Source organism: Delphinapterus leucas, chromosome 11, assembly GCF_059928025.1.
Source record: "Delphinapterus leucas isolate spDelLeu-1000000601 "Yukka" chromosome 11, BTC_Dleu_Yukka2, whole genome shotgun sequence".
NCBI lineage: Eukaryota > Metazoa > Chordata > Mammalia > Artiodactyla > Monodontidae > Delphinapterus > Delphinapterus leucas.
The window spans coordinates 59,910,532-59,927,114 of record NC_143139.1 but is presented as its reverse complement, the minus strand read 5'-3'; the positions used below and the strand labels follow the sequence as shown (position 1 = coordinate 59,927,114).

Below are 16,583 nucleotides of genomic sequence, written 5' to 3'. Positions count from 1 at the left end.
AATAGCATCTTCCTATGGGTAAAATTTAATCATATTTAGTATAACCGACCAGTGGAAATAGCCTACTTAATGTCAGAGATTAAAAATAGAATGAGTTAATCAAGTAAAATTTCTTCCAGCAAAGATTTTCATAGGCCTCTGAATCCTGTGTTTGCAGTAATATTTTCTAGCTGCAGTTATGAGTAACTGCTTCATAAAGTAACTAATGCCTTTAACACATTGCATTACTGTGTTATCAGCCTATAAATCATGAAACTATTTACTTGTTTTCTTCTTTCCTCATTTCTAATGGGAATGAAACCGAGTTCTCTAAAACATTAACAAATTCAAGAATATCTACAGTAGTAACTGTTATTTTGCCTATACATAAGGACACATCCTGTCAGACGCTTTTAAAAGATGCTTCAAATGTGTGTTGAAGTCCTCACCATTAAATTCTAGTTCATGCAAGAAAATGTTTAAATAAATTGCAGGGCAGTTTGACATAAGATTTCAAATTGTTGGAAAGATTTCATCAGGTGACTTAAGTATTTCTTTATTATCATCAGCCATTTCATTGAACTTTTAAGGACATTGTTTCATAGTCAGTACTATTTTACAGGACATTCCACAGAGGAAGAAATCAAAACATCTTTTCCAGAAACACTGAAAGATGCCTGCAGTAAGTCTGATGAAGTGTCATATGGTGAATTTGAAGATTACTATGAAGGTCTAAGTATAGGGATAGTAGATGATGAAGATTTTGTTAATATCTTACATACTCCATGGGGGATCTAGTTTTTTAAAATGAGTATACCATCAGTACTAAGCATTTTAAAGGAGAGATGAATTGAATTTAAAGTATCAAACACTGGAATGTATTTTTCTAGGGCTCTCATTATTCTGTTTGTTTGTTGTTGTTTTCTCAAAAAAGTTGAACCTGGAAAGAGAGGTATTCAGAAAGATAGATGTAAGGGTATGTGTATACTCACACACATATACAAGTGCTCGCCTGCTTATAAGTTTATAAAGATCTGTCTTTCTGATTTATTACTTATTTTGAATAAGTAATTATTCAAGTTATTTTAGTAGGTCATATTTTATTAGCCTTCATAGAAAAGTAACATCTGTATCAAACAATAGGTGAGCAGCTATACAGTAACCACGTTTCTTGTCCATTGATTTTTTTTGCTCCCCATTCCCCAAAATATAATTGCCACCATTCCCAATTTGATGAACTAGACTTGGACCCAAAGCCTATGAGACTGAAATAGTTCAGCTTGCTTCAAACATCTGAAAATGTTAAATGAATTAAAGGATATGCAAAAGAAACTTTCCATGCAGTGTGATTATAGATGTTTTCTGTACATAAATATTTAGAATGGTGGAGGCTTACCCCTCAAATGCTTATTTAAACACTGACTTGTGAATTCTTGTCTTCCAAATCATGTACTATTGCTTGTTCAATAGAGCACAATGTAATTATTCTGGTGACCAGTTCTATTTGTTATTTTATTCTGTTTTTAACTGCAATTCCTATTACCTGCACAGAATTATTATTTAACTAGAAACAATACAAAATGGGGAGAGAAATATTTTCTTAGAATATTAAATAAAGAACTCAAAAAGTATGTTATCACTTGTATGGACTAAGGGATAATTTAGTAATTCTTAACCAAAATGTAAAAAGTTCATCTGTGTCCTAAAATGAATGTATGCTATCCTAAATAACACCTCTTTTTGGTATACTAAACAACTGAAACATTTTTTTCTAAATAGATCTTATTTAACAGTTAGATGTAATCATTCTTTATAAATTCTTCTATGTTCCTCACATCTCTTTGGAAATGCAGAGAGAAAGAAAAAACTTTATAGAGTTATTTTCAAGTTTATGATTTAAAATTTTATGTATTAAGATAAAACAAACTATAAAAAATAGTGTCAAGCAAAATAAGAAGTGGTTCAAAAATGAAAATACATACTGTGTAGAATATGAATTTTGGCATATAACTTCATATTTTGACAACATTATCAGAAATGTGATGTGCGTGAGCCCCATAAATTTAAAGTAGTACTTTTTCAAGATTCGAGGAGGTACTAAAACTTTCTACTGAAATATCAGAAACAAAGTATACATGGACATTTTAGTGCTATTTTCTCTAGCTAAATTCTTTATTCCTTCTTCAATGAGGTTATTGTAATTAAAACAATATGCTGGAAGACGTTTTGACACAAATAAGTCTATAACACTATTTCTGAGTCATATTCTTTTTCTTGGAAACATTTATCCAACTATAGTCATTTTAAACCCTAGAAATTGTTTTTACATTAAAATGACTAATAACTCTGGGTGTTCAATATGCATGTAATATTTTTCATTGGTTAATTTTTATTTAGTTCTCCTTAACAAATCTATTCTTAATATTGTTATATTTTCCTGTGAATATAATCAGAAAATGTATAGGCTGTCATATTGGAAAAAAAAAAGGGGACGGGGAGATTCTTCCAGGATTTAACATATTAATATAACAGCATATTCTTCAATAAACCTCCACCCTCTGAATATAAATATTCATGTGATTATTTGCAGGAATTTTCTCTGTTTAGGAGATGTAACTTCTTGTAGTTAATTTCTTATTATTTTACACTGTTATTTCCATGTAGAGCTAGATAATCCATGTTCAATATGTTATTTGGCATAGTTTGTTAAATTATAATTGGTGGCACAATAAATCATTCTGCTTTTGCCTCACTGTCTGCATTCTTCTTTGGTATAGTAAAAATCTATTGTTTAGTATTCAATTTAATAGGAGAGCATTTAATAGAAGTTACATTTTCAAACATCCACAACATAATAATTGACTTTTGAAATTATATTAAAAATATAGTCTTCATATTCTAAAAATCTCTTGATTAGCTTTAAAATATTGTTATATGTTGTAACGATGTTACATGAAGTTTATGGTTAAGAGTATTTCATTGTTCTCTAGATCTTTAAAAGGTAGCTGTTTGTTTGTGGTACAGAATTGCTTTTCCAGTTAACCATACTGTTTGTTGAATTCTATATATTGACTTTACTGTTTCTATTCTTATAAATAAAGTTTTACAGATTTTCAGGGAAAATTTATATTTAATTAGAAAAGGGATATTATTTAGGAACTTTTAGCTATATTTTAATTAGGAAAGAATATACATTTGTATGATGGAACAACTATAGTATAGATAAAAGTATATGTTCCTGTTTTAAATTTTATGGTATATGAACATAGGTACTTAATAAGCCAGTGATTCTGCACAGGGAGAGTCACTTAGGATAATTCATAATGTAGATGCAGCTGTAAAACACAGTTTATTAATTACTTTGGATTTCTAGTCAATCTAAGTTGTCAGTTACTTCAGGAGAGAATTGTATAAAGTAAGCTGTGCTTACTGCAGATTAATTAACATGCATTTGTGAGATTACAGTTTATGCTATAGTGCTTGCAAAATAAAATATGTACTGTGATAAACTGTAATCACTACTAGGTTGACCAGCAAGAAAAAAACATCTACAGTGAAAGTGCTTAAAGAAGTAGAAGGGACTGAGCCTGTATAACAGAAGCCAAGCAAGAGAAGAGAATCCAATGGGTTGACAGGGATTATTAGAAACTGATAAGAGAAGAAGCGTGTGTCATTGCCTCCTACTTTTATTTTATGGTTATACAAACTTCTAAGGACAACTTACGTATTGGATATCTTCATATAGTAAAGAATAAATACTCCATATTGGAGCCACGTTCATTTGATCATTACTTCATTCATTCAGTCATTGACACCTATTGTGTAGCACTATCCATACAATTGCCCAAGGCAGAGGTATTCTAAATTTTTCTCACACTCTGTATATCCACTCAGTCTCAAGTCCTTTGGTTTCTTTCTTTTGAATCTGTTCCTTTCACTATTCTCAATTGCTTATGCCTTTGCTCAAGGTTTTACCACATACCCCCTCATCAACTCTGTCTCTTCCCCAGTCCTGCTTCAACCCATCCTACATATTGCTGTTGGAATGATCTTTCTAAAATGTACACTTCTTCCATGATTAAAATCTTCCCTTGGTATACCATATCTTTTAGAAAAGTTCAAACTGCTTACCTTAACTTGTAAACCTGAATGATCTGGTCTCCCTCTCTAAGGTCTCCCTCTCCTCTCTAAGCTCCTCTCTCTCCACTCAGCTCACTCTCCTTGATCCCCCAGCCATTCTGAACTGCTTACAATTTTGAAAATGGATTGTGAGGTTTCAAACTTCTCTGCCTTCAGAATTGCTCTGCTACTTTTGTCCAAAATTATTTCTTCCACTTAGTGCATCTAACTTAATTCATAGTTGTGTTCTGATACTACTTCAAGAACCATGTCTTTTAGAAAGCTACATCAGACAAACTCTTGAGTCTGATGTAGTTGCTGTTCTTTGGGATCCTCTTGGCACCTTGGATGTGCCCTTAATCCAGCATTTATCACTTCATACTATAGTGATTATTTTGCTTATGTTTCTCCAACTAGATTGTAAGCTTCTTGAGGATAAGAACCATATCTTATTTAACGTTATGGTGTCTAGCATTGTGTCTGACCTGTGGTAGGTGTTAAATCAGAATTTGTTGACAGGATACACGTGTGATTTACTGAGCAGCGATTGTTAATGGTTCTTACATACGAACACTTTTGCATTAAAACATTTTAGCATAGACCATGTAAATATTATGAATGTGCACTTTAGTGCAAACTTCAACTACAGGGGCAGTAAGTTTCCCTAATAAAGAATGCACAGACTGCACTTCATCAACAAGGCCTCATGGCTCAGGGGCTACTATATTCACTTCAGTGAGCTGGGACTCAGTCATTATCGGATGCCTAGGTAATTAGCCTCCTAAACGCAATGGGTTTTATTCATGAAAACAGTGTCTTGTTAGAGTCCTAAATGGTCTTGTGTCCATCTATGGATTAGAACGACTTCTGGCCGACCAATTGTAACAATGCAGTAACCAGATCCCTCCCCTGGAGTGTGGCGGCTTCTTCCTCTGGTGAGCATTTCAGCATAGCATTGATTGCAGTTCCCTAAAGGACAGATTGCTGGGATTTCACTGAGTTTACGGAAGAGGTTTGGTAATCTCTCCGTGCCTCCTTTCTAAGGCGTACTTGTTTAATAAACGTCTGTATGTTTGGCAGAATTTACTCTGAAGTTTATTTCGTTATAACTGGGTAGTGATGATAAGAGGAATAGCTAATTCTCACCTACCTCAAAGATTTTAGGGAGGGTGGGGAAGTCACAGTTAACTACCATAAAGAACCTATTACTTGTGTACAACTAAATTAGCTACTCCTAAGTTAGTTGTCAGGTCACAGCTGCAGTTCTCTGTCAGACACTACAGTAGGCATCACGGACCCAAATATGGCATGGCACAATGCCCAAGGTAGTAGAGTTAAAAATTCCAAAACCTAATTCATGATTGCTGTAACACAGGCATAAACTAGGCACAGTGGAGCATGGAAGGGCTGTCTGTGTCATCCCAGGGGAATAATAATAACACATCATTCTGAAAATATTTGATTTATTAAGGTATTATTGAGATGGCAATTAAAAGATTCTATTGATATATATAAGCTGAAACAGAGAAGATTTTGGAGATTTGATCATGGAGATTTTAGAAATGTATTAGTGGATACACATTTTCAGATTTCTCTCTTTAATAACCTGTGTAAGCTGATTTGTATAGTTTTTGGATATCCAAGCAAGGCAAAATTATTTGGAAGGATTTGAATAAAAATTACTTCTCTGGTGACAAATTTTATGCCAAGAGAAAACAATCATGGTCCCTGTTGTGGTTAAGTATTCTTTTTATCAAGTTAGAATGGGATTTCGGAGCCATGGCTGAATAAGTTTAGATATAAATGAAAAGATTCCTCACCTTTGCAACTGTATGTTGAGTTTTCTGCGATTTTCAGATGATGAGAAAGTCAGTATGAAACAAATGACTGTAATTCAAGGAAATCATTGTGTGTCACTTATCAAAGTTGCACACTTATAAAGTAGTTGAAGAGAGTCTTACAGAACTTTTTTTTTTTTTTTTTTTTGCGGTACGCGGGCCTCTCACTGCTGTGGCCTCTCCCGTTGCGGAGCACAGGCTCTGGACGCGCAGGATCAGAGGCCATGGCTCACGGGCCCAGCCGCTCCGCGGCTTGTGGGATCCTCCCGGACCGGGGCACGAACCCGTGTCCCCTGCATCGGCAGGTGGACTCTCAACCACTGCGCCACCAGGGAAGCCCTACAGAACTTTTAAGTTGTCAAGGAAAAGTAATTTGGGGGAAGTATTCAGATGACCACCACATCAAGGAAAAGTATGTGCTTATAGTAATATTTTAATGTAAATGATGTTGTGGAAAGAGCACAAGCTTTAAAGTCACTGAATACCGCTTTCAAACCTGAGCTCTGCTGCAAATCAGCTATATGACTTTGGGAAGCAACTTAGTATCACTTAGTCTCTACTTTTGCATCTGAAGGTTGAAATGAAGGTTGAATATAGATATAGAAATGGATATACTTAAAGATGTTAAGCGTAAATACGTATCCAGATACAGTACTTAGCACAATCTAGTAGACAGGTGTAACTCAGTATACATTTAGTTCCTTTGTTTTCTTGCTTGAAATAAAATAATCAAACGTTTTCCTTATTTTTTTTCTGATTAATCCCAAATGGCAATCGTAAGAGCTACTTTTTTTTTTTAACATCTTTATTGGAGTATAATTGCTTTACAATGGTGTGTTAGTTTCTGCTTTATAACAAAGTGAATCAGCTATACATATACATACATCCCCATATCTCCTCCCTCTTGCGTCTCCCTCCCACCCTCCCTATCCCACCCCTCTAGGTGGTCACAAAGCACCGAGCTGATCTCCCTGTGCTATGCGGCTGTAGAGCTGTTCTTTTAAAGGGATATATATTATGGGTAGAAATAATTTGTATGTCACTATTTACTCCTGCATCTAATAAACTTATCATTATTATCAATTCTCTTCCTTCAACAGAGCCCATGAAGGAAATTCAAAATCTTGTATTAAGGCTATCAATTCTTTAGTGATTAGTAATAAAACTTATTGTTATTGAAATTAATTGAAAGATGATACATATGGAAGACTAATTTTATATCTATACAGACTTTAGGTGACACTTCTAATATCTTTGGTGTGTTACAGTAAGACAATAGACTGCCTGGAATTCTGTAAGAGATTGTTTTCCAAAGATGGCTGCAACAGTATCCCATCCCATGTAGTGTTCTTACATAGTGAATTTGGCTTCACATCAAGAAATGGGGTCTATTTCCCCTTTGCTTGGTCGTGGATAACTTGTTACTTCTTTGTAACAATGGATTATGGCTACAGTGATGCTGTGTTACTTTTCAGACTAGGCAAGAAAAATCCACCTAGTTTTTGCCACATTTGTTGATACTTGAGCCACGTGGGACTGCCAAACTGCAGAGGTTATATGCAGGTGCTCTGATCAATAGCCAAATCTGCACTCGCAGCTAGTAACTAGTATCAATTGTTTGACAGGTAAGTGAGTCATTTTGGGTTAATTCCAGTCCCAGCCAACATCTCACCATAGTTACATGACAGACCCCAAATGAGAACCACCCAGCTGAACCCTTAGCCCTTCCATATTCTTTTTTTTTAAATTTCAGATTTATTGAGATATAATTGATCCATAACCTTGTGAGCAAAATAAAATGGTTGCTTTAACCTGCTAAGGTTTGGAGTTAATTTTTATATAAAAATAGTTAAACAAATCCTTAAACTTTGAATAAAGCAAGGATATTAAAAACATTTTGTCAAATATTGAGGGGATTTAATTTATATGGCAACGGTTTATAAAATTCTTTTGAGACACTAAAGGAAAAAATAGACATGATAAGTCTATATGATTTCAGTTGTATGGTAGAAAGTTATCTGATGGAATGTGTAATACACAAAATCCAAAAGGTCATACTTTATGAAAGAGAAACCAAATTGAATCGTAATGTAAAATCAAAACCTTGCAGAACATGTTACTTTACCACTGCAGCAGTTACTCTTTATATTATATTAGTTCTGGCAAATAGTTTACTTATTTATTTGCCAGTCTTAGATTAAGTATCATATAATTTTCTTGCTGAAAATATTTGCCTATTTCCTCTAACAGTTTCACCAATGACTCAAATAAATATGGCAAGATAATTTGTAGAGATAATAATTTATGTTTGGTTTTTATTCCTATAAGATACAGAAAAGAATAAAAGAGATCCCTCCAGTCCTATTCCGAGAAGACAGGCAAGCTTTTGTTTTTATTGTTCCAAGGTCTGAAGCAGAAATGCCAAGAACTCAAATCAGGATCTGAACCTCACCTATCTTGAGTGTGTGTGTGTGTGTGTGTGTGTGTGTGTGTGTGTGTGTGTTGGAGGGAGTTTAAGTAGATTATAATGGATATGAGTCCACCTGGAGTGGAAGAGTAAAATTTGAGTTTCTACTGGGACAGAGAAGGAAATGGTTTTCCTATGCTAGATCTTCATGGTAACAAAGTAGAATAAAAGATGCGTTCTGTCCTCAAGAAGGCTTATGGGTCCTGGAGACTGCAGATCCAGAAGTCAATGGTTATAATAAGTGTGACAAGTGATTGACAACATAGATATAGAAATAATACTCTAGGTGAGCACATGTGCATTTGTATATGTGTCATGACAATGGGGCAAGAGACAAAGAAGATGATACGTAAGCAAGTTTAAATGGAGCTACCTAAGGCAATGAAGGCTGGAAGGCAGAGGGAGGGTAAGATTTTGATGTATTTCCTATTTATGTTTTTCTTTTGTATTTCAGTATCACTTAGAAGGTAACTATTCTATTTCTGAAATTTCTTGTGAACAATTTAAAACCCACTTTCAGGTTTCATCTGTAATGCCAGAAATACTAGGACTCCTTTTTTATACCCTCCACAACATTCTCTTTATCTGTTGTATCACTCTGCCACTAGTATTTGTCTATTATTATCTTCCTTGAGAGGGCAGTTGACATTTTTAACTGTTCATCACTATATTCTCATAGTCTAGTGCAGTTCCTGGTTTTGTGTCTGGCACATAAATAGAAAATAAATATTTGTCCACTGACATAATACATAAAATTGTATCTACCTCAACAATCCCACTACTTTTGGATAATTTTTATATCATATATTTTATGTTTTTTATCTTGTCTATCCTGACATATTCTTTATGATTTCTATATGAAGAACTGATATTTTTGAAAATTATGTTCAAAAGTTACTGGAGTTATTTAAATTCCACACCGACTTCTTCTAAATGTATTTTACCCTTTTAAATGATCACTTTTATCTTCTTTTTATTATTTATGAATCACTAAAGTAGTTAGTTTATAAAATATCCAAAGACTTTTCTTTTGAGTTTTCCTGTAACCTTTTAGTTATTGATGTTCTAAGTGCTATACTCTATTGTCCTCTGAAGAAAGATGTATGAGTGGAAAAGATGTTGGAAATTGGCCTTTCTTAGTATGGCTCCTATAGCTGCCATGCAGTAGGGACAACTTGAGATTAGTCTTAGATCACCTGCTTTCTCTTTCAGGCTTTTGGAGACGTCACTCCTCTGTCTTTGGTAGTCTGAAACACTCTTAAATTTGGTTTCCTGGTGGTAATCTGTTCACTCTCCTTCTGCTTTTGAAGTTTAGTGAATTCTTTTTTCTTGAAATTTAAGGCTTTTATTAGGATATATCCTAGTGTTGATTTCAGCTTGTTCATTTAACACCAGACATATTTTCTAATTTTTCCATTTCTCACCTTAGTTATTTTTCAGAATTTTTACATTATTATGTGGATTATCAATTTTGCTCTATTATTCAGGTGTTTTCTTTGCATATTTTAAGGTGGTATTGCAATGTTGTAATATCCATATCCATATTTCTTTTTTTTTTTTTTTTTTTTTGCGGTACGCGGGCCTCTCACTGCTGTGGCCTCTCCCGTTGCGGAGCACAGGCTCCGGACGCGCAGGCTCAGCGGCCATGGCTCACGGGCCCAGCCGCTCCGCGGCACGTGGGATCCTCCCAGACCGGGGCACGAACCCGCGTCCCCTGCATCGGCAGGCGGACTCCCAACCACTGTGCCACCAGGGAAGCCCCATATTTCTTATATTAAATGTTTGCTGTTTTCCATATTTTTCTTGACTATCTTCTATTTTATAAATGGCACGTTCATATGTCATTATATCTTTTTTTTGTATTAAAGGTCCATGTTTATATGTCACTATATCCTTTTCTTGTATTAAAGTTCTTTCTTTCGCAGTGGAGTCAGATTAGTGTTTTCTGGTTTTCCTGTTACCTTGCAAGCTCCCCCGTCCCATCCCCAAGTTAGGACCTATCAATTACATCTCCTGAGCCAGCTTTTCCTCAGAACTCAGTAAGAAGAAGTTATCTTTTAGAAAAGTGAAACAAAAATACGTGTATGCATGTGTGTATGTGTACACACACATTTATTTTGTACAATCCCTGTTCAGTATTATTTTCCAATTAAATCACTGAATTGTAGTTTCTTCATTAAGAGTCTCACTGGTGTTCCTTATTGTTGGCTAATTCTGAAGCTATAGATAAACACTAATCTTAATTGAAAGTATTTAGCCTAATTGTTTTTTACCCTTAAGCAGGCCCATAGTACTTCTCCTTTGTTATTTCCTTCAGCAAATCTTTACTGAATACTTACTATATATGTCAGGCACTGTGCCAGGCACAGAGAGTATACAAAGACAAACCACATAGTTACTACACTTGTGTGACTGTCTCATATGGGAAACAGCTATGTTATACAAATATAAGCCAAATTATAAAATATCAGGAACTATGGAAGTCCCAGTAATGTAATGGTGGTGGCTAATCAGAGAAAAGTTCTTACAGGAATTGAAACCAGAGATACTTCTTAAAGGACGAGGAAGGGTTATTTAGTGAATACCAGGGATGGAGATGGGAGAAGTGTGGAAGAGAAGGGCATGAGCAAATGCACAGAAGGACCAGCATAGTACATGGGGTGTGTGTGTGTATGTGTGTATGTGTGTGTGTGCGTGCTCCCATACAGTTTAGTTTTGCTGGAATTTGACTAGTCCAACAAGGATTGGCAGAAGCACAGAGTAGGTCCTGGAGAGCAGGTCCTGGAGAGCCTTGTATGCCTTATAAAGGGACTTGGATTTTATGCTGAAGGTGAGTGGTTCTTAATCTTTGGATAATGTTCCCCTTTGAGAATCTGTTGACAGCACTGGAACCTCTCCAGAACAGTGGGGGGAGACTTACACATGTTCATAGATTAAAGGGCTTGCACTCAAGACACTTCATATCTTCTTCTCCAAATACAAGCAAATGACAAAATATTAAATGAAATTAACTGACAACAAAATGTTATTTTGTGTGCGCATTTAAAATAAAGAATAAAATGAAAACTGTAAACAACAATAACATTGTGCAGGAAGGGATGTGAAAGATGACATGATTGGCTAGGGGTACAGGTAGAAATACTGTTACATTTTGCTAAAAATTATAATTAAGTATTCATATCAAAATTTTAGCAGAAGTCACCAAAAAGAATAAAAATGTAATCTACACTTTTAAAATCATCATAGATAAAAGAAAACATAAAATTATTTATCAAATGGAAGATAAGTAGGGAAGGAATCTAAGAAAAACTTTGGATAAACAGAAACCACAAAATAGGATTGTAATAAAATCCTAATATACTAGTAACCATAATAAATACAATTGGGCTAACTTCACCAGGCAGATTTTAACACATTGAATAAAAAGAATAAAAATTTTAGCCACATACTACTTATAAGGGACACCCAAGTTAAATAATTAATTGCCTAAATCAAAACCACACAGAAATGGATGAGGAAATATATACCATTCAAAAAATAACCAAAAGAGGGCTTCCCTGGTGGCGCGGTGGTTGAGAGTCTGCCTGCCGATGCAGGCGACACGGGTTCGTGCCCCGGTCCGGGAAGATCCCACATGCCGCCGAGCGGCTGGGCCCGTGAGCCATGGCCGCTGAGCCTGCGCGTCCGGAGCTTGTGCTCCGCAACGGGAGAGGCCACAACAGTGAGAGGCCCGCGTACCGCAAAAAAAAAAACCAAAAGAAAGTTGATCTAGCTAAACTAATATTGGACAAAACAATGTAAGGCAAAAAGCATTTATGAGAATAAAGCAAGGGCACTACTTAAGAATAATAAGATAAAAGGGAAGGAGATTAAAAAATATGAGGTACTGATGGAGTACTAGGTAGCTTGGGACAAGATGGGGTCAAAGGTACACATGATGAACTTTAAGATTCTTGGGAAAGAATAGTGCAGATGGTTGAGAATGGGTGTAACCTAATTGTTGGCAGTCCTCTCTTGTGGTTAGAAAAATTGGGGTAGAGATAAGGAGGCGTGCATTTTCACTTGTGTCCAGTGGCTATTCAGAAAAAGCTCACTTTGAAGTTTTCCCAAGTTATTCTGGGAGGCTTGAAAGTGGTATTTCATATGCTCCCAGGACCATTCTGTCAGCTGCATTAACTGAGCTTATGGTTCAAGGATAAGTTCCTAGTCTTAGTACTGGATCGGCTACCTCTTCTCAGGACCATGTGGTTCACATTTTTCTCATGGGTTTGCTGAAAGCAAAAATAGGAACTGCATGTACATAGTAAGCACAAGGAGGCTGGTTACTCAATGAAAGTTTACTGCTCTTATTTTGACCAAACTACAAAACATCAACCAAGATTGTTCTTGTCATTGGAGGTTCATGTATTAAAGATCTTTTCTTGAATTAAAGAGGCTTACCCATTTTATATTCTACACCCCCCTTCTCTTGACATAGAATACATGGATGTCAGTGGTCTATACCCCTTCTACAGAGGGCAGCCATGAATGGGAGTTAAGGGGCTGGTGAGCATATATTAAGGTGGCAAATGAATGTCAGGTTAGATTTAAATCTGGGGGGAAACTGAAAGCCTATTCCTTGCAGTGACTGCTAGGCATCTACTCATTGAACAGTATAAGCATTAGTTAGGACCTCTCCTCCAAATGCTAGCAGGCATAGTATGGGAATGAAGTCAGCTATTGGGCAGATTTCAGGCATCAGGATAAATCCAGATTGGCTTTTCTCATTTGCTACATTATCTCAATCCACATGACAGATGGTAGTGTCCTGGTATAAAATGATATCACTGGATTAGGATGACAGCTATTGGGGAGTTCAAATTCTGATCATACTTTGAAGGTAGAGTCAAAAGGATATTCTAATGTTGCAAATGGTATATGGCATTACCTGTTGCCCCCCAAACCACCCATGTGTACACTTATGATGTTGTCCAATGTTTTAGAAATATCAACAGTTAACTACTGAACCCTTCCAGTTAAGGTTGGCAGATTGACCACCCTTGCCCATCAGCTCTCCCTCCAAAAACTTCATTAAAATATCAGTGAAGAATCAAAAAAGTATTAACCACAAGGGTAAATTCAACATAAGGGAAAACCATGGATGAAAGATTTCAAAAAATGTTTAGACAGCAAACTAATGGAGGAGATTTAATGAACTTACCAGACTAGAAGAAGTAGAAATCCAAATACCTGCAAGAGGTGGGGTACTTATAAGAATTTATCTAATTTGCCTTGAAGAATGCCTAGAACATGGGCTGAGGTGTGATTGGCAACATGATTGGTTTAATATCTGTACATCAACTGGTTGAACTTGCCTGCTCCCCTGCACTTCCCTGAGCAGTCAGAGAACGACTCTACCCACCTCCATCGCATGCAGCAACAGGTTTAGTCTGGAGAAACTAAGCCCAGGAGCTCTGGATTCAGAGACAACAGACATAGGATAAGATAGGGGTGAGTGTTGGAGCTAAGAATATTGGAATTATGTAAACATCTACATATTGAAATACTGGACTAGCAGGCTGCTTCTCCTGCTTTGCTCCTGGAATCCTAGACAGCCAGGTTGCTACCCTCCACCAACACACATCAATGCACTTCTTCCAATCAGCTTCTCATTTTTACATATAAAGGGAATGCCGATAATCACTGGACATTTGAGAAAAGACAACTCAAGAGGCAGAGACAAAAACAAACAGAAAAAAACTTGGACAAAAACAATCAATGGAACAGAGAACCAAAAAAAAGTCATAGTTAATATCATCAAAGATAGAAGAAAAGATTATCTGTTTATGAAACCAAAATGGGATCTTATAGAAAAGGAAAAACCAAAGAACAATTTTTAACTTTGGAAATTAAAAATATGATGAACAAGAACAGGTTTGCTTCAGCTTCTGCTGATGGCATGGCATGGCCCGAGAGCTGCTGGGAGACCAGAGCCTGCAGGAGGAGATGCTGCCAGTAGGAGGGTGGGCATGGACAGCGGTGTGAAGCTGGGCTCTGAGGCTGCGGAGGAGGTGGCAGAGGCAGTGGAGGGTTGGATGCTTGTTGGGGGCACTGTTGAGCTGGTGGGTCACTGACCCAGGGAAGAGTCCATCGTGTTCTTCTGTGCTCAGCTCTCTCCAGGCCAGATGCTGCCTCTCCCACCTAGTGAAGGATCTGGGGGCATAGGTCTTGGCAGTCTGGAATAAGTTCAGCTCTCTGAGCTACTGAAATTCTACTTGGAATAGTCCATCGTGTTCTTCTGTGCTCAGCTCTCTCCAGGCCAGATGCTGCCTCTCCCACCTAGTGAAGGATCTGGGGGCATAGGTCTTGGCAGTCTGGAATAAGTTCAGCTCTCTGAGCTACTGAAATTCTACTTGGAATAGGAACAGAAATTCCAACCACAAAAAAAGGACTGAGCTTGACGAAGGCTTCCCCTGAGAACAATAACATTGTGTGTTAAAGACAGAGACAGGTCAAGATTTAAGGGATTTAACCAACTTTTTTATTTTCAATCTTGCACATAAACTTTTATCCTGGTTGTCAATATTTTGGACAGATCCTTGGCTTTTATGAAGGTGAAACCTAAAATTTGTCTTGCACTGGAGTCTGTTGTTTTTGCTGGCTGCCAGAAGAGTTGAAGAAGAATGCAATGATTCATCTTCTCATGAAGTAGTCTGGATTAGTCAATGTAAATGCACTGCTTCTGACAGAAAACAAAGGAAAAAAATAACTTTGGAAGAAAAATTAGAACAATGAAATGGAACATACTGCTGTATTAAACTTTTTTTTTCTTACACAAGACTATTATACTTCTTCATATTTCAGAAAGGAAAGAAATATTGAGCCTTGATAAACTGGAAGCTCAGCTGAAAGCTTGCAATTTTCTACTAGTCTTTGCAAAAGCAAAGCCATCAGTATTAGCTTTGTGTCTTCTCATTCTGGAAGTAGAAACGTAATTCATTAAGTTATCGCAGTTTCTCCAGCTTGTTATAAAGTATTCAAAGATTAATGATACTGAGTCCTTTTACTGGAGGTAAGTAAATAGTTTCTAAATGACTAGCTGGATATTTTCTCTTGGATGTTGCAAGAAGTTGGTTTGGATTGTCTATAGGCAAGAGCCCAGACACTCCAAGACAGCAACTGTGGTGTTCCTAAGTTGTCAACAATACCAGAAGATTGCTGTCTTGATGAAAGTGAAAGTGAATCCCTTAAGGAAGTGAATTTTAGAGAATGAAGTCTCAGCAGTTCTCTCGCCATCTCAGTGATCAAAGATGCACTGTCTTTTTCAACTCAAAAGTGGCACACTCTCTGTTTTCCATTTTAGAAATCTAATTACATTGTGTCAGAATTTAAAGTATACATATAGTTTATAAGCAATTAATGGGGAAGTAGGTAGTTTTTGGTCCAGCCCCTATCTAGGTAGGACTACAAAGACTGGAACACCTGTTGTCTATAATTATCCAGATCAGATCTGGTTTATTTTCATATTCTAAGCTATCAAATGGGTTAGGACCTCTCAAATGATTGAAAATGATTAAAATTTTTCACTTTAGTTTTTTCTTTGAATAAAATAATTTTTAGCTACTTTTCCATATGGATAATATATTTTGCTGGTAAGGATGTAGGGAGGTAAAGAGAGAACCTTTTTTTTCCCCATGATGAAATATAAAGCAGAAGACTTTGATATCTGCTGAGAATAAAAGAGCCGAGTCTGAGTGAAGGTGAGGTTTGAGGGAGGGGAGTGGTGCAAGTTCTGAATGTGTTTTGAGGGGAAGGTTGGAGGGAACTAATCAAGGAAAGTAAGAGTACTGAGGTTGATGCTGAGGTCCTAGCCAGGGCTGAAAATCATGAATTTATAGTAGTGCAAAATCAAAGAATTGGGAGATTTTTATCCAGTATTCTCAACTATCAAAATGTAGAAACAAAAAAGGTTAACTGTTACTGCTCTAGGATTTGGGTTTTGCAGTTGCTGAACTTCTGAGGTCCAAGCTCAGTAAGGAAGGAAGTTAGCCTAGGATGGAACCGATAAATCCAAAGAAAATGGGGAATCCAGGGACTAGAGGGTTTGTGGAAATTGTTGTGCAGATTTGGTGGGAAGGATAGTAGGAGAGAGGTGAAAAAACAAAAATTTGTTTACAAAGTATAGAATATGAAACTTTGAA

At 36.4% G+C, this 16,583-nt stretch overlaps 1 protein-coding gene and 1 pseudogene across 1 annotated transcript in view; both read left to right on the top strand.

Moving 5' to 3' along the window:
- Positions 1 to 1,472, top strand: part of CAPS2 (calcyphosine 2) — a 39,989-nt gene extending 38,517 nt beyond the window's left edge. Inside the window, 1 exon segment of the mRNA XM_089921587.1 lies at positions 602 to 1,472. Within this exon segment, the coding sequence (XP_089777713.1) occupies positions 602 to 777 (176 nt within the window). The 3' untranslated portion in view covers positions 778 to 1,472.
- A 12,939-nt stretch (positions 1,473 to 14,411) lies between these two features.
- LOC111167261 (cyclin-G2 pseudogene) lies at positions 14,412 to 15,753 on the top strand (annotated as a pseudogene).
- The last annotated feature ends 830 nt before the right edge of the window (positions 15,754 to 16,583 follow it).